General features: G+C 32.8%; 1 protein-coding gene across 3 annotated transcripts in view; it reads right to left on the bottom strand.

Annotated features, from left to right (window-relative positions):
* The window catches only part of VPS13B (vacuolar protein sorting 13 homolog B), a 1,074,400-nt gene that overhangs the window by 800,309 nt on the left and 252,788 nt on the right, over positions 1-21,303 (bottom strand). For all 3 annotated transcript variants that reach the window (XM_044668639.1, XM_044668631.1, XM_044668624.1), the window contains exons 17-18: positions 4,087-4,221; positions 2,859-3,032 (exon numbers count right to left, since the gene is read on the bottom strand). In XM_044668639.1, the coding sequence (XP_044524574.1) occupies positions 2,859-3,032; positions 4,087-4,221 (309 nt within the window). The remainder of the gene's footprint in view (positions 1-2,858; positions 3,033-4,086; positions 4,222-21,303) is intronic.

The raw sequence follows: 21,303 nt of genomic DNA, 5'->3' as shown, positions 1-21,303 counted from the left end.
AACTGAGTCTTGAAGAAAGCTGGGAAAACTATGGGGAAACAGGTAAGGAGTAAGAGAATTCTAGACATGGAAACTAACAGTGAAAAGAAAGCAAGTAAAGATGGAGTACCTATTTGAGGAACAGCAAATAAGCCATGATAACTAGAGTGAATGGAGGGGAATAAAGTGTTAAGAAGTCAAGAAAGGTAGGAACAGGTCAGGTAATGAAGACCTTTAAATGTAAAATAGAAGTCAACCAACACCTTGCTAAAGTCCCAGGAGCAGATGGTTAAAGCCTATTCTAATTCTCTAAAGTAATTCTCTTGAATCAAAGGGCAGAGTTCTTTTCTCTAGATGACAAATCAATCATTTAATTGGCAGGACAACAAATAAGAGGGCATTTCTTACAGAGTGGTTCCAAAATTTGGAAAATTTCTTCTCAGGTTCCAAGCCCAAAATAAATTCATTTCATCCCAGGCAGGGAAGAAATAGTCTTAATGACTATTATACATAAGATAAACTATAAAATGTCTTCAGATTCCCTTTAAATAAAAATCTACAATTTTTCCTTCAGATTTCACAATGATGAAAAGAAACAAATTAAGCAAAACAATTCATTCTCATTTTCTTGTATTAAAACTCTCCAAAAGGTAGCTGCTTTTAAATCTGCTCAGTTCCTGGAATGCAGTAAATACTTATTAAATGCTCAATAATTTAATAAATGCTTCATTTCAAATAATCTCAAAGTTTCAAATGAAAAAAAGAGCCAAAAGATGTATTGCTATCTCAAATAAATAGAAAACTATGTTCATCATAAAAATGAGATAAAAATTTATTATGACATGATATTTTACATTTGTACATAAATGTTTTCTGTGTATACTTGCAAATATACATGAAAATTAACATCTTATTTCTTTTTATAATCATCTGATTCTCATTTTATGTTCATTTGGTAAATAAACATTCTACTCCTTTCTTATTGACTTTCCTTTACAGCTTACTTCTTGATTTTCTTCTATTTACTACCTAAACAATTTGGTCAGTGCTTTTAATAATTTTTTCTTTCTTTTTCAAAGCATTCACACAAAATGCCAAGTGTTCTCCTACCCTATGCCCCATGCCATGATTCTTAAAGGAAGTCTGTTAAGCCTTTTACCAAACTGGGCTAAAACCACTCAACTTTAGCTCTTAAGCTACTCAATTCATATAGTACTATGTGTTCTACTACCTATCCTAAAAATTCCAGAAGCCCTGGGGGAAATTCACTGAGCACCTCACCTGATGGTTATTTTACTATTTGCTAAAAAACTAAGTCAACTGATTACTCGGGGTTAATTGAGACACCTTTTATTTTAAGTTCCAAAGTCAAAGTGAACTTGCTCATCCTATGTTGAATTCCTTTAATAACATCTTTCCTATAATATATCTATTTAAATCTTCTAACAAAATTATAAAATTAAAATTAATTTAATATGATTTAAAAATAATAATTATGAGCACTATAAAGCATGTAATAAAACCCTAAAGTGTGAATGAGAATGTTGTTACATGTTATATGTAGAAATTTTAGACTGGACACTCTTATGTCAGGTATAATAATGATGATGAGGATAATTATAATAGGACAAGATAATATTTATACAGCATTTTAAGATTTACAAAACACTTTGCATATACCTAATTTAATCCTCCTAAACAACTCTATTAGATAAGTGTTATTATTATCCCTATTTTTGAGGTAAAGAATTTAAAACTAAAAGAAGTTAAGTGATTTTCCCATGGTCACATGGACAAGCTTGTAAATGTCTGAGAGAGGCCACAAACTTCTTTATGAATTCAAGTCTAGTGTTCTATCCATTATGTAATCAAACTTAGTTGAAAGAAAAACATATTCCAATTGTTTTCTTTTTGAAATGCATATCCTTTCCTTCCCCTCTGCCTCTCCAACACAGCAAGTAATATATGTTTTACATGTATTGTCATACAATACACACATTTCCATGATCATTATTGTAGGAAAGATACATGTTATTTAAAAAAAAAAAAAAACCTTTAAAAATCCAAGTCAAACTAAAGGATCATTTTCTAAATGCCAATCAAATGTTCACATTCTAAATTTATAATCTATTCCTAAATACATACCACAAACAGTTAAGGTTTTGAGTTTTCCCCAATAAAATAACAAAAATTACATAAAGGAGCATTTATAATTAATAGTACAATTATTACATTTTAAATTTCCTTTTAGGTTAACATGAACAAATGAGAACTATAGAAAATAGATAAGAACAAATAGTTAATAAGCTATTGCTAAAAATATCAAAATGTTATTTGAATCATCTTGACCAGTTAAATGATGGCATCTCAATGCTGGGAGGCCACTTAATATATAACCAACAACCGAACAAGAACCCCCTCTACCACATTCCCAACAACTTGCCATCCGGCCTATGTATATTTTAAAAACCTCTAAAGAAATCAGAAATGCACTATTCCCTAAGAACATTAATTACAATTCAAACTGATGTTGGTTGGGAGGAGTAGGGGGGTCAGAGACAGAGGGACAGAAAACAATACCAAGAGAGACAGAGAGAGAATGAGAAAATACACACATCCATAGGTTCCTACATTTCTCTCATCCAGGGGTGTGCCTGTTGAGGATTTGGTTCATAAAGACAAATTTATTTGTCTAAAATGATCTCAACTTATGAAGGAATAAAAATAATGTCATAATTATTCATGATTATTTTCAAAAGGAATAACTGAGGTCTTACAATTAATGGAAACAGATTCTTAAAGAGACACATACCACTCAAAAAAAGTTCTGCTTGAAATTGCAAAATGACAAGAGAATAAATAGAATTTTTTGCACTTACCTGAGTTATGACAGTAGTTCACAGATTGAGGAATTTGCATTGTAAAGGCTATCAAATCCGGGGCTAAGAGAGATTCTGGCTTTCTACTTTCATTGAGCCACTTGCTGCTGTGGAGGTCTTTGGTGTCAGAAGGGCCCTGAATTAAGGGAATCAGTTTCTCTTTCCCATTATCACCTAAATAAAAATATCAGTGTTAACCTTTAAATTACAAGTACTTTTCCCCTAAATATGTAATTAGCTCATGTTTCAATATATCTTACAATCAAGTTATAGATTATATCAGCAGAATGACTAGAATTTGTATCCATTACATTCATCATCCATAATATGCAGCACTGATCTTTGTGCAACTATATGAGACAAGCTAATATTCTAAACTAAATAATCCTAAACTGATATCCAAATTACAATTCATTTAAAACAATTATATTCCTCAAATCATTTTAAATAAGATAACTAAAGAATTTCATAAAATTTGGAAACCAAAGTTAATAAATATAAAGAGAATTTAACTAATATATGTCCATTTTTTAACATTTTAAATGAGGTTTTTGTTTTTTGTTATTTACATTATTAGTTTTCCCCAGGATGCCTCTCCCCAAACTAAGAGTCAAACTTTATAGGAAATATGTAGTATAAACATATTTCATAATTCAAAAGTGAAATTTTAATGAACATAAGTATGAAACAAATCTAAAAAATGACAAAAGGTGATAAGAAAATTAATTAGCTTCTCCATATAGATTATTTCTTAAAGTTTTCTCATATATCATATTGGCAGGTTACAACTAATAATCTGTAATAAACACTTTTCCTCCCAAGCATTCCACTGAGGGGGAAAAAGTCTTAAAGTGTTTTCCAGCTATGTAGAGAGATATAATGCACATACATATATTTATATATGTGTGCATTTGTATATTCACACAAACTTACATTAAGATATGATGTAAAAATGTATAAATTTTCAAGAAACTATTTTAAAATAGTTAACTTTCTTCAAAAACAATCTTATACATAAACAGAATTTTTGAAATAAAAAAATTAATATGTTAAGCCAAGTAGCATCATCCTGGCAAAATAAAAAGGAAAAAAGAGAAATAAAAATTTAAAAACCCTCTGATTCATAGGAACAATGAGTAAATTCTTGTTTCAGTAACGCTCCTTGTAAAAAGCAAGGCCAATTCTCCTATACAGGCAATAAAGTTTTACATGGTCCAGCTGCACATACCTGGGGCTTTGGCACAAATTTTTATTGATCCCATGGTCCCAGAGGCACATTTGACCAATGATGTGCTGCAGTACTTCAATTCAACATTCTGGATTGAGCCCTCAAGAGTTGGCAAGGGATTCTTAGATTTCACACCTAATAAAAGAAAACTGCAAATGTACTAGCTGGTTGAATTTAAATAATTTTTATATTCCTTCACCAAGCCATTCAAACTTAATTATGCTTTAATTATCTGCCTCGGATGCTCTTATAATATTTGTGCTACATTTCATAGGTTAGTGTTTAGGAGGTGAGAGAATGCAATTTTAAAATATATGATCTGAAATTACTATAAATAGTCAACTATCAAGATAATGTAAAAAATCAGATGTACAATTATTCAGAAATAGATCATTTTAAAAATATAGGTATGGCTTTGATATTTATGATATAACCTGGGAGGCACAACATTTATTTTCCTAATTAATTTCATTTAGATTTTAAGTAGAATTATTTTACAAAGGCAAAAGCAAAGATTCCCTAACAATAGTTTAAAATATATGAAAAGATGACAAAGCAGAATTTTAAAATAGTAAATAATCTACATGTGAATAATTGAAGTGGTCATATATTCTTCCACAATAAATATAAAAAAGATTATATTTCACCTAACCAACCAATAAGTATTTAGTTAATGCCAAGATTATGCTAAATGGAGGATTACTTTTTGAATGAAGTTTTAACTTCTAAAACAATTCAATATTTATTAAGTACCTATTAAATCCTGCTACTGTCCTAAACTTTAGTTGTAAAGATAAATACAATATAGTACCTTCTCTCAGGGAGCTGACATTCTATTATGGATACTTATTCTCAAGAAGCCTACAATTTAGAAGTATTATAGGATTTGAGGAAAGGTAGCAAAACTTGTAGGAGCGAAAAGCTAGACAGGATTTGAAACAGGTCTCAAATTATGGATAGGATTAAGGTTGAGAGAGAAGAGGAGAGGCCATTAAATCTATTGGAAAGTCCATTAATATATGTATATATAATTCACAAATGTATACATTTAAGAATAAATACCCCCTAGGACAGCTCCCTTTCTTTCCTCCTCTTGCCTCACATTAGTCAGATATATATGTCACAGATTCTTGTTAATGACTAACAAAATCACTAAATAAACTTTTAATTATTAGTCACAACTACATACATATGTTAACGATCACTTCCCTTTCCTTTCTAAGCATGGCTGTCATTTGTTGAATCTATGTGTTTCTTTCATTTGCCAAATCATAAAATCATAGATTTATGGATAGAAGGGATCTTATAGAACATCTACTTCAATCACTTTGTTTTACAGACAAGGAACTTTTAAAGTCCAGAAAAGTTCAATGACTTCTCCAGGGTCCTGTGTGGAGTTAGTGGCACAGTGAAAATTTGAACTCAGGTTTTGTTACTCTGGCATTATTTTTAGCAGTAATAGTTCAAAATGGGCAGCCACATTTCTAACTCTGGAATACTGACTGTTTTCATTTATGATACATTTTCTATTCTTTTCCAAACTATGCATCTATGATGCATTGTCTGAAGCTTCAGCATGGCCTTAAGAGAATGAAATAATATACAATTAAATATTCAACTTTTCCCAAGATAAAACAGCTGTTTAAATACCCCCAATGACACATATAAATGCAAATATCAAACTCAATGGAGGAGAATGGCAATGTGCAGGGTCTGATACATATAAAACAAACTATAGTGTTCATTCACCTTTCCCATTCCTTTCAAAAGATGAATCCATTTGCTAGTCTCAAAGACTTTCTATTGCAATCAGGATTTAAAAGCTGAAACTGAGGCATATTAAAGGCATCTGAGTAGAACAATTTAATTATCTTCATTTATGATCATCAATCATAATTTCTATCATTCTCAGTAGTTAATATCTTGGGGATGGCTGAATAAGCTGCATTAAATGATTGTGATGGAATACTATTGTATTTTAAAAATGAGATGGGAAATGGTTTCAGAAAAACCTGAGACTTATTTGAACTGATGCAAAGAAGGGAGAATTAAAAGGACATTGTACACAATAATAACAACATTATAACAATAATCAAATGCGAAAGACTTAGCTACTCTGATCGATACAAATCAAAAAGACTCATAATGGAAAAGTGCTATTTACCTTTAGAGAGGGAATTAATGAATTCCAAGAGCAAAATTAAGTTTTTTTTTAATTTTTCTCGATGTTCTTTATTCTACATAACTAAAGTCAAAATTATGTTTTTATGACTTCTGTTAATTTCAAAATTAATAATCAATAACTAAATAGTTTTAATAAAGTTTTTAATTCATTATTAACAAGACTAACTAAAAGTGTACTAACCAGCCCACTCCAAGAGCAAAAGTGAATGAATGAGTCAGAGCCTCAGAAATTCTACAAAACGTGACCACACAAATGTAGACAAAAGGAAAATAATTGTAAGTAAGACAGAAAGGAAGTTTGGGTAATGTAGTTTTAGGGATTCAAAATATTTCTGACTATATACTTCATATATATATATATATATAATAGACAGTATATTTCTTGCACTCTTGATCAGTAGAGAAAAAGACAAAAACTTGAAATTTTGTTTTTAACATTAATGTCTTTTCTCTATTGATCTGCTCCAATTTGCCTCATATATTATATTGTTTGGATATAGTTGATTTCTCTCCCAGCATAATGTTTTCAAAGTCCTTGAAAGCAAGGACGGTCCTTTGCCTTCCTTTGAAATCTCTGCCTGATAGGTGCTTAAGTGACTAAATACATTAAGTGCTTAGTGACTAAGACTGGATATTTAGTGGCCCATTTTAAATGATTATAAAGAATGTTCCTTCCTCAGATTTTGAATACTATAAAGTAAGAAATGTAAAGAAGTTCCTTAATCAATCAGAGATTTAAAAAGTATTGGTATTGTTATGAAAAAATATAGTAAATAATCTGAGTAGGTAGGTGTGAGGAAAGATAAAGGGGAATGTAGGGGATTATAAGGTGATTGGAGGAGAAATGAAGGTAAAGGAAAGTATATAGGAGATAAAGGAAATGGGGTATGTAGGAGAGGGCAGCTCAAATAGGTTTATTCCCAGAGGCTTGAGACAGAGGATACAGGGAGGAAATTAGGGCCAGTAAGAAACGTTTAAGTTTGCCTGGAGAGGTCTTCTTGTTAGTTTCTCCAGACTCTAGAGGGAGGAGTCGAGAGGGCCCCTCCCTGCCAGTCAAACTGATGGCTGGAGGAAGTCTCGAGGAGGTACTTCCTGCCAAGATGGATGCCCAGTTTTCTCAAGAAATAAAAGAAAATGATTCCTTCCTCTTGAGCCCTTGTCTTAATTTTCGACACAATGACTCACCACAGGGTTTGAATAGGTAACAAGGGGATTTATTAATACCAGGGTCAGTCAGAAGGGGAGAGGGGTTCAGGGTTTTCTAATTTCTGCTAGGGAGAGGGCTGAGGGTGGGGGATGGGTCGCGAAGAGGTTTAGACAGAGAGAGAGCCTGGCTCTCCCAGTCAGGAAGATTTGACTGCCTTTTAAGTAAGGTCTTTATCAAACCTAGGGGTAACTTATTTGAGGATACTCCAATTATCTAAAAAAAACTAAAACCCACAATGTTCAATCACCAAGCCCTCCCTTCCAACCAGAACCCAAAGGAAAATCAAGGAAGGAGAGGGATGGAGATGGGATATCAGGGAGAGGTCCAGAGAAATGAGATACGTCCAAATTTACCCAAAACAAAATAAGCATAGGCCAAGGCCGAAGCAATTAGGCCAAAGCCGAAAGACCAAAGCAAAAGCCTCCAGCCACAGCAAAAGTCAGAAGGCAAAAGCCCTGTCAGTTGGAACTTCACCTCTATTTATAGCTTTAAGTTCTAACTGACTTTCTGAACATTCTAAGATGTTTAACTGACTTTTTGTGACCAAGAGAAATTACAGAAGCAAAAAGTTTCTGTTAGCCACCTTGCGTTACAGTATTTAAATTAAGACAACTGATTACCTATAATCTATGTTTCGATTAACTTTTGAGAGAATCAGCCCTACCCCATGGGTCTATATCAGTGGTTCCCAAACTTTTTTGGCCTACCGCTCCCTTTCCAGAAAAAATATTACTTAGCCCCCTGGAAATTAATTTTTTAAAAATATTAATAGGAAAGATAAATGTACCTATGGCCATCACCGCCCCCTGAATTGCTGCAGCACCCACCGGGGGCGGTGGCGCCCACTTTGGGAATCACTGGTCTATATAAAAAAAAGAAAGCCATTAAAGTGAGCGATGCTATAAGGTCAGAAAAGGTTCTAGTGTATTGGGCCAATCCTTTAAGCTTAAACTAAATTAGTACAAAGACAGGAATGAAAAATAAGTAAAAAAGAAAGTTGTAATTTATACTGGAGACAGTACCAATACGAATAAAATAAAAAATACACTGGAATATTAAACAAGAAGCAGTAAGGGAAAGAAAGTATCTATAAGTAAGTACTAATTAGGAAAAAAAATCACAGTTAATCTGAATCTAGACCTGGCACATCAAGAAAGGCATAACTTCTCTGTCTGGTCATTTAACCATTCTGAGTTGTTTCTCAGTTCTTTTAAAGTTCAAACAAGCTATTTACAGACTATAATGATAATAATGTAAATAATAATATTAATAAAATGACGACAACAATATCTGGGTTTGGGCAAACTCTGGTTCTGCCTATTCTCAATCCATTTTCATCTCTTCAAAAAAAGAATGAAACATGTCCTCTAGAGTTAGTTGGACAAATATTTGGTTAATCACCTAATGTACATGATGGCATCAATCTATATAGCTTCACTGAAGGGAAAAAAATCAAAACAAAAATCAAAACATCATTTAGACACAATAAGGATAAATTATTAATGAATATGAAAGAAGTCAAAGGCTTATGGTTGAATCTGAAAGTCAAACTGCACCAATGAATGAAAATGACACATACAAAAAACTTGATCTCCAGGTAATACACATAAATCATAAATAACATCAACTCTTCATTCCCTCACTCATATCCCCATTCTATATGCATCCAGTTACCAAGATCTGTCTGTTGACACAATTCTGGTAAGGTTCCTTCCAGGATAAGTGGGAGTTTGATGGAATTGTGCTATAGAGCCCACATTAGGCCTTCATCCCCAATGTTACTGGTGGTCAGAGGTGAGAGAGTAGACCAGAATGCTATGGTGTATCCTATGTTCCTCCACCCTGCCTCCCACAACGTTGTTGTGAGCCAAGACACAATAGTGAAGGATGAATTGTTTAAGATAATTTCATACACAGAGAGAAGAATCAGAAAGCCTGAGTACTCTAGGGAAGTCAAATTAACTCAAGTCAATAAGCAATTACTAAGTCCCTACTCTAGGAAAAATACCATTCAAAGCACTGAAGTCCATTAAAAAAAATAGCTCTACTCTGGAGACCACATTTTAATGTCTGAAAACTTATTCAAACAATATACATGCAGTACAAGCTGAAGAAAATCTTAAAGAAAAGGGACTAGTTTTAAGAAAAGTCTTTTATAGAATGTAAGGTTTTTGCTAAGATTTGAGGGGCAGCCAGGAGATGATGACAAAGAGGAAGAGCAATGCAGGAAAAGAGGATAGCCAGTGAAAAGGTGAACAGTTCAGAGACAGAAGGCAGTGTCATAAGTCTGTAGAGTATGTGGAGGAGAATAAGTGTAAAAAAAACTGTAGGGGAACAGGTTAGGAAAGGCTTTGAACACCAAACAGGGAATTTTACATTTTATCCTGGATGTAACAGGATGTCATTGTAGTTTATTAAATGGAAAAAAGGGGCGGAGAAAAGGAGGAGATGGTAAGAAGTTAGACATATGCTTAAGGGAAATCACTGTGAGGTTCAAATAAAGACAGAACTAAAATGGCTATAAAACTTGAAGCAGCCAAAAAAAAAAACAAAACAAAACAGGTTAATTCAGTAGTCAAGTGTGAGGTACTGAGTAGTACCTATGAGAGGTGATAGGATCAATAAACCCAAGATGCTATAAAGGTAGAAAGTAAATGGTACAGTCAGGGATTGAAAAGGGAAGATGAGAGTGAAGAGTCAAACTTGATGCTTAAATTCTAAGTCTGGAGTCATAAAATGTACTCAAGAAAAATATGCTCTAAAATTAAGAACGAAACAAATAGAAACTGACTCCAAAAGACAACAAATAATATTAAAACAAAGTCAAACTGGAAATTTTAAGAAAATGTATGGTCTCTCAATAGGAGGGCCTTCAAACCCCCTCCTGAATGACAAAGCCTCAGACAGGTCCTAGAACCACAGAGCGGAATTCTAGGGAGGATGGTTACCCACCATTTAAGATTCCCCCACGTGACTCCTCTCTTATTAACACTCCTTAGTGGAATTATTATAACCAATTTCTCTACTCAGCACTAGGGAGATACAGAAGATTAGTAAAGGCTATCATTAGAGCCCTTACAGGCCCCCCAACATGCTCTTAGGAAAGCCTGATCTTTAGAAATCAAGATACAGAAATTCCCCTAAAATTACCCCATAACAAACCAGAAGTTAGTGAGCTAATGCTAAAGACTTTAATTCCCCAACAGAAACTGCAGATTTCATAATTCTTACATACAGATGTCTGCAGAGTAGTTCCCAAGTTTCTCTGATCCTTGATCTGGAATGCTAACACAGAGAGTAGGGAGGACAAGGAATGAAAAATTAGAGGAGTCTGCCTCTATAGTGTTCTCATCAAATCCCAGAGCTCAAAGAACAGAACAAACTCACCTTTGAAAAATATTGAAAAATGAAAGGCCATATTGAAATAATATTTGGATCAGTGTTAGGGTTATTGTATCCTTAAAATCTGAAATTGATTGTGTAATTGTGTGATTGTATAATCAACTAGCCAAGAAATCACTTACTGATTAATTATATAATTGAATAAAGAAAAAAAATAATCATGCTTAAAACTGATTGGTTAAAAGATAATTGACCATTCTCTTTAGCTGGAATGCATGCCATGTACCTTGCAGATGGGTAGGGGTAATTTCTAGCCCAGTTACTCCGTAATGAATTTTTCTTGCCAAAGCTTTGCATGTTTTGTTTAATAATAAAATAAGATAATTATAGAATGTCAATCAAATAATTTTTTTTATTCAGTAAAAGTTAGTGTATGACTTGATCCATTATCTACAAGAAAAAAATTGTAAGTTGATTGTGGAAATTCCTGACAACATTTGTGAGAAGGCTATAAAAAATAAAATATAGCAGAAGGCTCCCAGAACAGCTTCTGCAAGCTTACTGAGTTTCTGGCTGTTCTCATTCCTCCTCAAACCACTTAACTGTCCCACCCCCAAGATACCTGGACTGCCAGAGCTGGCTTCTGGCATCTCTCCATAGCTAAAACAAATAACATGGAAAAAAGATGGAAAGATAAATTAAGTATCACTGGACTATATGATGTCCAGGACAAAAAGAGAACTCAGAGATCATATTTTGAAGACAAAAGAAAAATATCTGCATCTCTTAGAACTAAGTGGCATAGTGAAAAAAGAAAGAATTTACTGGTCACTACATGAAAAAAAACCTATGGGAAATATTATATATATGTATATATATAAAACACCACGAACTGCTAGAAAGAATACAAGTACTAAGGAGCCATCATCAAGATCAGATAAAATTTGGCAGGCTTCATTAAGAAATGCCACATGGTAACGATGAATATTTTACTCACTGAACTAAGTATGATCTTCCAGGTGAAAAAAAAAATGGATCTTCAACAAAATAGAGGATTTCTAGCCATTCATGATGAAAAAGAATTACATAAACTTTTATATAAAATATAAATACAGGAATTAAGAGAAACATAAAGGCAAAGATGAAAGAGAAATGAAAAAGAACTAGAATAAGCTGATTACATTCTAATAAGACGAGATGACACATGAATCCCCCACAAAAGTCATCATTAGGGGTAACAGTAAATCTAATGAGATAAAGGGTCTGACAATAATTCTATTCTATTATTATTATGGTAAATAAGAAAGGAAAGTTAGAGGAAGAAGAAAACATAAGGGTTAAAAATCAAGAGCAAATGGATAAAAACCTTTAATTAGGATATAGGTGAGTAAGAGAGTGTGAAAATAGAAAACACCTGAACTACTTTTACCCATTATCCTTATAAGTTATGTGCTCATTGATGTATGGTGGCTTGTGAGATAAATTTGGCTGAGACGCACACTGCGGGGCTCTTTTTTCGGGAGTTTGTAAATTTGGTAAAGTGCTGCAGGTGTGGCTCTCTGTGCTTTGCTTACTTGGCTAAAAGAACCTTTGATTTTACCTCTCACCTTATTTATTATTAAATACCATATAATAAATTCTCTAAGAATTTATTCCTTTTATTTTCACAATTTAATTTTGGCAACCACAAAGGGACTAAGAACTTTAAAGTGAGTAAGAGAAATCCGGGTTTTTTCTCCTGTCGTGGGCTCCCCTCTTTCCTCTCCCCTCTCCCCTCTTCCTTTGGGAAACCCTTCGGAGCTTTCCCAGGCTAACTGCCTATACCTGCCCATCAGGTGAGCTGGGTAGCCTGGTCTCTCCCTTGCAGAGCCTGTTCCTGCTAACTCCTTCTGCTGTTACTGCTGCTTGCTGCTACTGTACCTGCTACTGGTAAGCTTTAAAATCCCTGCCCCAACCCCAGCCAGGGCAGAGAAGGATCCCCCTTTTCCCTTACTGGGCAGCTGTTTAGCTCTTAACCCCTGCAGGGGGTACCGATCCTCTCTCCTAACTAAGTCTTTTCCCAAAACTACCCCTATACTCCCTCTTACCTAAAACATCTTCCCACTCCAGCTTAAAGGAGGCCTCAACCCTAAAACCAGTTCATAATCCTTGGCTTAAACCTTCTCACCCCTGCTCTTGTACCAGATTCTCCATTTTGGTTCCTAGCAAAAGTGATTACCATAACTCTTACGCACAACTGGATTCTGGCCCTCCCTGTTGCTTTTTTCACCACTAGAGGCCACTATTGAATATTTTTTTTCTTTTATAAATAAAATCCAATAGGAAATTAAATAACATCTTATAAAATAAGATGAAATACCTCTACCTCTTGCCTTTCCCCCACCCTTAATAAAAAAATAAAAAATATATACAATTAATAGATAAAAATACATTGAAAAGTATTTTCTTTTCCCTTTTCCTTTAACCTTCTGATTATAACGCTGAGTAGCATGAATGCTACTCTACAAGAAAGCCTTCTGGCTTTTGCTCAATTAGGAACCTTTGAAGTTTTCAGAATGCCTCCTCTCCTTTGATATTTTTGATAATTGATACATATGCCTTATGACTACCATGTATCCCTGTATTATTCTTGTATGCATTCCTGCATCCTCCTTAGGGGGGCAATGTGTTATTATCCTCCTCAGGACAGACTATATTATTGTTGTGAACTTGGAGCCTAATTTGGAACCAGAGACTATACTACCTCCCAGAATCCAGAAGTGAACTTTTTGGAGAAGGCTCCACGAAGATGCCTGCAGAGACCACACACTGCTCCAAAAGATCCAGAGTGGACTTTGAGTTATGGTGAATTTGAACTATGAGGGGTTTGAATATATTTATTTTGGAATGTACACTCTTATGCCAAAGGGGACTTCCCCCTAATTGGCTTTTTGTCAATACACCTAACATTGGTTTTGTTTTGTTTTCTCTTTTATTTTCCTTTATCCCCAAATTATTGTAATTTCCCTTCAGAAACTACATTATTGTATATATACTTTTTGTTTAAAATCTTTAAAGTTTTATGGTAATTATGTTTGAAATGATCCATTGGGGAGACTGGTCTCCCAAAGAATCACAGGAAAGAATGTGAAAATAGAAAACACCTGAACTACATTTCCCAGCATCCTTTTAAGTTATGTGATTATTTATGTATGGAGGACTTGAGAGATAAATTTGGCTAAGACCCACACTGCAGGGCTCTTTTTGGGGGAGTTTGTGCTTTTGGTAAAGTGCTTCAGGTATGGGTCTCTGACTCTCTGTGCTCTGCTCACTTGGCTAAAAGAATCTTTGATTTTCCCATTCTCACTTTATTTATTATTAAATACTATATAATAAATTCTTTCAGAATTTATTCTTTTATTTTTCATAAGAGGGATAGAGGAAGAGATGCATATTACACCACACACAGAGCCCTATACTTAAGCACTTTTCTTCTCCTTCAAGACCATCTTCCTTATGCAGACAGGAAAGAAAACACAGAAAGGAAAAGAGAAGAAAACACAGACAGGAAAAGAGAAGTAGAATAGTAAATAGTAAAGTTTGTAAGAGAAAAATTACAAGAAGAGTGAAATACACATTTAACAATCAATGATGTGAATGAGAATGGAGTGAATTCAGGTATAAAATAGAGAATTTAAGAATGGATTAGAAAGCACAATCTAACAATGTTTTGTTTTCAAGAAACAGGCTTGAAAAGAGAAAGATGGACAGAGTTCAAATAAAGGGCTGGAACAAAATTGATGATTCAGCTGAAAAAAAAGAGATGATAATCATAATCTCAGAAAAAGCAACAGCAAAAATACACTTAATTAAAAATATGAAGAAGGAAACTACATTTTGTGAAGGGTATCACAGATAACTAAAATTAATACAAAATGTATGTGTACCAACTGGCATAATATCTAAAATAATTAAAGTTAAATGAGTTACAGGGAGAAATAGGCAGTAAAACTAAGTAAGGGGCCTCAATTTATCCCATCTCAGACTGGAATAAATCTAAATTTAACAATAAACCCCAAAAAGTGAAGCATCTAAATAGAACTTTTAAAAAGTTAGCTATGATAAACACAGAGATTAGTGAATGGATATAAAAAAGAATATATACATTTCCCAGCTATACATGATACTATTACAGAAAATGACTCTGTATTATTAAAATATAAAAACTACAAATGCTAAAAAGTAGACATATTAAATGCATCTTTTGCAAATCACAATGAAATAAAAATTATATCAAATGAAGGGCTAATGAAAAAATAAATTGGAAGACTAAGTAACTTAAACAAAGAACGGGAAGGTAAAAAAAAATCATAGAAACAGTCATTTCATCATAGACAATGACAACAATGAGACCTCAAAACAAAATGTTTGGAGTCAAAGCAGTCCTTAAGGGGAATTTTATATCACTTAATATTTCATAAATAATAAAGAAAAAGAGCAGATCAACTAATAAGAAATGTAACTAGAATGCCTAGCACACTAATAAATAAAAAAAAATCCCAATCAGACACAAAAATTTAAATCCTAAAAATAAAAAAGGATAATAACAAAAATAAAAATAAAATAATATTAACAATGAAACTAGGAGATAGTTTCAAAAAAGTAATTTACTCAACTCAGAAAAATAAAAGAAATTATTAGGAACAATTTCTCCAAATAATATGCAAAGAACTTGACAATATAAATGAGATGAATATTTATGAAATATAAAAACTCTAGATTAACAAAAAATAAGTTCTCAACAATTCAGTCTAAAAAAAAAGAAAGAAATCACCCAAGCAAATGGACTCTCAAAGAAATACCCATTTGTCTTAAAATAACTAAAAAATATAAGAATAAATGGAACTTTCCTTAATATAAAAAGTATCTATCAAAAAACAAAAAGCAGCATTATTTGTAATAGAGTTAAACATGAAGTCATTTCAAATATATCAGGAATAAAACAAAGATACCCCTTATCACCTTTAATAGGCAATATGGTACTGGAAATGGTAGCTATAATAAGAAGGAGAAAAACAGGAAATAAGCATAGGCAGAAATACATAAATTTGAGGGAAAACTATTGGGGAAACTGGAAAATAACTGGGCAGAATCCAGTCTAAACCAACACCTTCTTATGTACATCAAAATAAATTCTAAATAGGCACATGACTTAGACATGAAGGGAGACATCATAAGTAAATTAGAGAAGCAAAAAAGAAATTACATTTCAGATCTCAAAGAACTCATAATCAAACATAAAAGAGGATCATAGAAAGTAACAGCCAATTTGACTATATAAAATTTAGATGTTTTAGCACAAACAAAATTAATGCAGCTAAAAATAGAAGAAAAGCAGGTAAGGGGGGATCTTTACAGCAAGTTTTGTTTAATAAAGGTCTTGTTTTCTAAGACATATGGGGAAATGAATTAAATTTCTAATAAAAAACATTTTCCAGCTGATGGTCAAAAGATACGAATATGCAGTTTTCAGAAGAAGTCCAAGATCTCCATATTCACGTTTAAAAAAAAACAACACTCCAAATCACTAATAATTAGAGAAATGCAAATTTAAAAAACTCTGAGGTCCCACCACATATCACTCTGATTGGTAATGCTGATAAAAAAATGAAAGTGATAGACAATGGTGGGACTATAGGAAAACAAGTAGATTAATTAATTCACTACTAAATGAAAACTGTTAACTGGTCCACCAATTATGAAAAGTAATTTGGAACCATTTCCAAAATCAAATTAAATTGTGTATACACTTTAACCAAGAAATAACACACCTATATCTCTATACCAAATAGATTTAAAAAAAAGAAAAATGATCCATACATACAAAATATTGATCATGGTTCTTTTTAGGTGTCAAAGAATTGGAAACTGAGGTGTCAATCAAGTTGGGAATAGGTGAATAAGTTCTGGCATATATAAATGTGGGTGAAATATTACTGTACTAAAAGAAAGGATTTTGGACAGGATGGTTTCAGAGAATCAAGGGAAGATTTATATGAAAAATTGATGACTGATATAAGAAATAGCATTACTTTCAGAGGATTCATGATTAAACAAAGTTTTTAACTCCTGATAAAGAAATGATTACAAAAATTTTTGTTTTGTTTCTTTTGACATGACTTAAGTGGGAATTTGGCAGTGGTCATAGTGGTGCTTTTGCTCGACTATTCATGTTTATTAAGGGGATTTTTGTTTTTCTCATTTTTTCAATGGGAGGTAAGGAGAGGTGAGAAGAAGAAAAGGTAGATTTTCTTTTAAAAAATAAATTTTAATTTAAAAAAGAGAAAGGAACTGAAATACAGTTAATAGAAGCATAGATTTTAGCTAAAAGGGATGGATGATTCAAGAGAAAGTTTTTTTAAGGATGGTAGAAACATGGGTATGCTTATAGGTAGCAAGGAAACAGTCAGTAGACCAGAAAAGACTGATGAATAGTGAGAGGAAAGAGAGATCAAACTAGAAGACAGAATGGAAAAGGGTCATATCTTCATCTGAGAAAGAAGTGAAGGAAGAGATAGTAGGGAAAACAAATAATTAATGAGGAAGAGGGGATAAGAGAGCACTTCTGGCAAATGGTCATAATTTTTTCAATGAAATACAAAGTAACAAGGAGAGGATGCCAAAGATGTTTTGAGGAAGAATGAATACATTTGGAAAACCTGTATATGGAACCTTTACAAAAATGGACCATATATTAGCACATAAAAGCCTCTTTTACCCCAAAATGTAAAAAAGCAGAAATATATTACAAATCATTCATTATTAGTGATAAAGCAATGAAAGTATGTTTATTATTAATAAGTTGCCTTTAAAGAAGAAACTGACAACTAAATGATAAAATTCTAAGGAATAACTGGATCAAAGAAAAAAAGAAGCCATAGAAAATGTCATTAAAAATGACAAAATGAGATAACATGCAGAGTTTCAGGGATACATCTATAGCATTTCACAGAGGAGGAATGTGATTTAAATGAAATAATTAAAAACTTAAGCAAAGGGGGCAGCTGGGTAGCTCAGTGGATTGAGAGCCAGGCCTAGAGACGGGAGGTCCTAGGTTCAAATCCGGCCTCAGACACTTCCCAGCTGTGTGACCCTGGGCAAGTCACTTGACCCCCATTGCCTACCCTTACCAATCTTCCACCTAAAAGTCAATACACAGAAGTTAAGGGTTTAAAATTAAAAAAAAAAAAAAAAAAAAAAAAAACCTTAAGCAAAGTTGCAAAGTGCAGTGGCTAAATCCACATGATTATCAGCATTCTTACCTAAATAAATAAATAAATGAATGAATGAATAAATGAACAAGCAAACAAGCAAACAAATAAATAAATGAGTGAATGAGCGGATGAGTGAGTGAATAAACAAACAAACAAATAAATGAATAAATGAATAAGAGTATCCAGAAAGAAAATGAGATTATTGAAAATAACATTGAAATATATAAAATACATAGGAGTATATCTTCCAAGATTTCCTTCAAGGACAATATTAACCTACCTATTAAACATTCTTTGTATAAATAAAGACAGCTTCAGCTATTTGGAGAAACATTAACTGTTAATGAGTAAGTCAAAATTTGAGTTTGACATCACTACTCTAAATCACTAATAATTTAAGAAATACAAATTAAAGCAGTGCCAAGGTTAAATCCTGACACCAATGACACTGGTAAAGTTGACAAAAAAGTAAAATGACAAATGTCAGAGAGGTTAATGGAAAAACAGGTATATTGTTACACTGCTGGTGAAGCTATGAATTGGTTCAGCAATTCTGCAAAACAATGCTTAAACTATGCCTAGAAAGTTACCAAAGTGTACATACCCTTTGACCAAGCTATTCTACTTCTAGGAATACCACAAAGAAAATTAAGAAAGAGGAGAAGTATGTAAGTTGAAAAAAAAAATTTTTTTAACAACTCTTTTCATGTTAGCCCAAACTTCTAAACCAAAGAGATATCTTTTTATTGGGGAATAAATAAATTGTGGCATATGAATATAATGGAAGAATACTATGATATAAAAAAATTATAAATGAAAAATTTCAGAGTACATTGAGAAGGCCTTTATGAATTGGTGAAGAGGGAAGAAGAAACTAGGAGAAAAATTTAAACAGTGATAATAATATTTCAGAGCAAAATGAATTAGAAAGATTTTAGAGCCCCAATCAGTGTCCAGAAGATGTAATATGTCACTTTTGAGAGAGAGATGAAAAACTTAAAATATGAAGAGAGAAGTATTTTTTAGACTCTCTATGTTCTTCTGTAATATTCTCAGACAGTAAATTAAAGAGAAAGAGCTGTACTACACTAGCAGAGAGTTTCCTCATCCAGGAGTTCCTAGTACCAATGAAGTCACAAATTCAAACACTATGCCCTACCCCATATAAACTCTAAAAATTAATCTACATAACAGTAGAAAAGTTTTTATCTTCTAAAAGTAAACAAACTTTTCTAAAAGTACTAAAAGTATACAGATACCTCCTCTCTCCTTTTACATCAGTCCTACCTACTTAACAGTTTTTTTTAAATAATATCACTCCTACCCTTACCAAAGTGGAACCAAAAATGTAGAAATGATTATCTTTTCCTAGCCCAAATCTTAGTATTTTTTAAACTATCTCAGCAAGTCATATCAACTCCAAGAAGTCTCATCAGACTAAAGAACAAATTTCTCTTCTACTCGCCCTATTCAATAAAACCTCCAAATGTTTTTTTTTGTTTGTGATAATTATGACAATAGTTGCTCACTTTTACTAGAATGGCACTACTTAATATAACAAGCATGCTGAGCATAATAATTAAATAACTGCTTTGTTGACACCAGGGGGAAAAGCACAAGGTGACCACTTCATCGAGGATATCCACACTCTTTCAAAATACTCAAGTACCCTAGAGAAAATCAACTTTTCCAGATCATTGCACAGTGCCCAGTGCAGCTATGAAAATAACCACTACCTCACAAGTTCAAACCCAAACAAAAATCAGTTTAAGCTTAATATGAAACTGTAAGAAGAACTTAAAATTAATTTTTTTAACTTTGCTTTTTTATTTCTCTTCTACTGAATATTTCTGAGAATAATTTTATAGAAAACCTCATTTGTCAACCAGCAATCCATGTTTATTCTATCTATGGGACAGTAACAGTAGGAAAAAGGTTAGGAGTAGCAAATGTGTAAGAAAAGACATATAAATGTTTGGATGGGTCAGATGTTGTTTCATTATTTTCCAAAATCACTGGTAATTCTAAGCTAATACTATAAAAGGATTACTGAACCTTGAAAAAATCAGCAAGTTTAAATGACTTAATAAAATTCTTTATTCACTGAAAACAGGAGTTGCAAAATGACAAGAAATTTTGGAGTTTTCCAACATAATGTTAAAATTTATATATGCAATTAAAATAATAGTGATAAATAGCATCCCATGTTAGTGCACAAAGGAAAACATAAATAAGTCTTTCCTACCTTAAACATAATCTATTTTCACTACCAAGTTACCAGCAATTTTCATATACTGTACAGTGTCTAGATTGACAGTTTCTTACACCAGGAGGGTATTAACCTTTAATCCCTGAATCATTAAAGAAATGTTTGCAGGAATATTTTTAGCCTCTTTATCTGGTCAAAGCACTGGAAGCTAAGTGGTATCTGTACAAACCAATCATTTCACCAGCAGTTTTATATTTCTTTAAAGCCTCCTATAAAAACCACCTGCCTACAGTGAGTAATGGAGTTTTATATTCATTGCACTCAGGAACAGCATATGTAACCTAGTCCGTTTTCCTCCCTTGTGGAATATATTTCAGCTTATATTGTACAGCACATTACCAATGCATATAAAGACTCTCTGATCAGCTATTTGGACTGTAGACAGCAACCTGCATGAGGACTTCTTCCCCCTCAAATAAAATATTCACTTTATTCAACAAGTCAAATTAAAACAATCTTTTATGATCCTAATCTTACCATTATATATGTATGAATATTAACTATAGTTAGGAACAGAGACTAATGTATATTTTTCAGAGGTGAAAAAATGTGTAGAGTTGGTGGTTGAACACTCTTTGCCCACTCCATGCTATTAAGAATACAAAGAGGCCACCTTAGCTACCTTCACAAGTAAGCAATTTGGTATTAAAAATTATTGTAACCACCCTGGAAAACAAAATTGAGCTAATTTGGGCTCTTGGAGGCTAAAAAGGGAATGAAAATAGATTTTGCTTTAAAGTAGCCTTATAATTCACGTCTTCCAGACTCCTAAACTCTTCTTTGGACAAAAATATTCTAGTCATGGCTTTAATAACTATAATAAGTATAAATAGAAATGATCTTAAAGTGAGATAAATTCAAATGAATAAACATTTATTAACTCTCTAATGTTTACAAAGTACTGCTGTACTCTGCCAGTTACAAATCTAGGTAAAGTATAGTGCCCAGCTTCATGTAGGGAA

The sequence above is a fragment of the Gracilinanus agilis genome, chromosome 1 (genome assembly GCF_016433145.1).
Source record: "Gracilinanus agilis isolate LMUSP501 chromosome 1, AgileGrace, whole genome shotgun sequence".
In the NCBI taxonomy this organism is placed as follows: domain Eukaryota; kingdom Metazoa; phylum Chordata; class Mammalia; order Didelphimorphia; family Didelphidae; genus Gracilinanus; species Gracilinanus agilis.
This window is presented reverse-complemented; position numbering and strand designations above follow the sequence as displayed.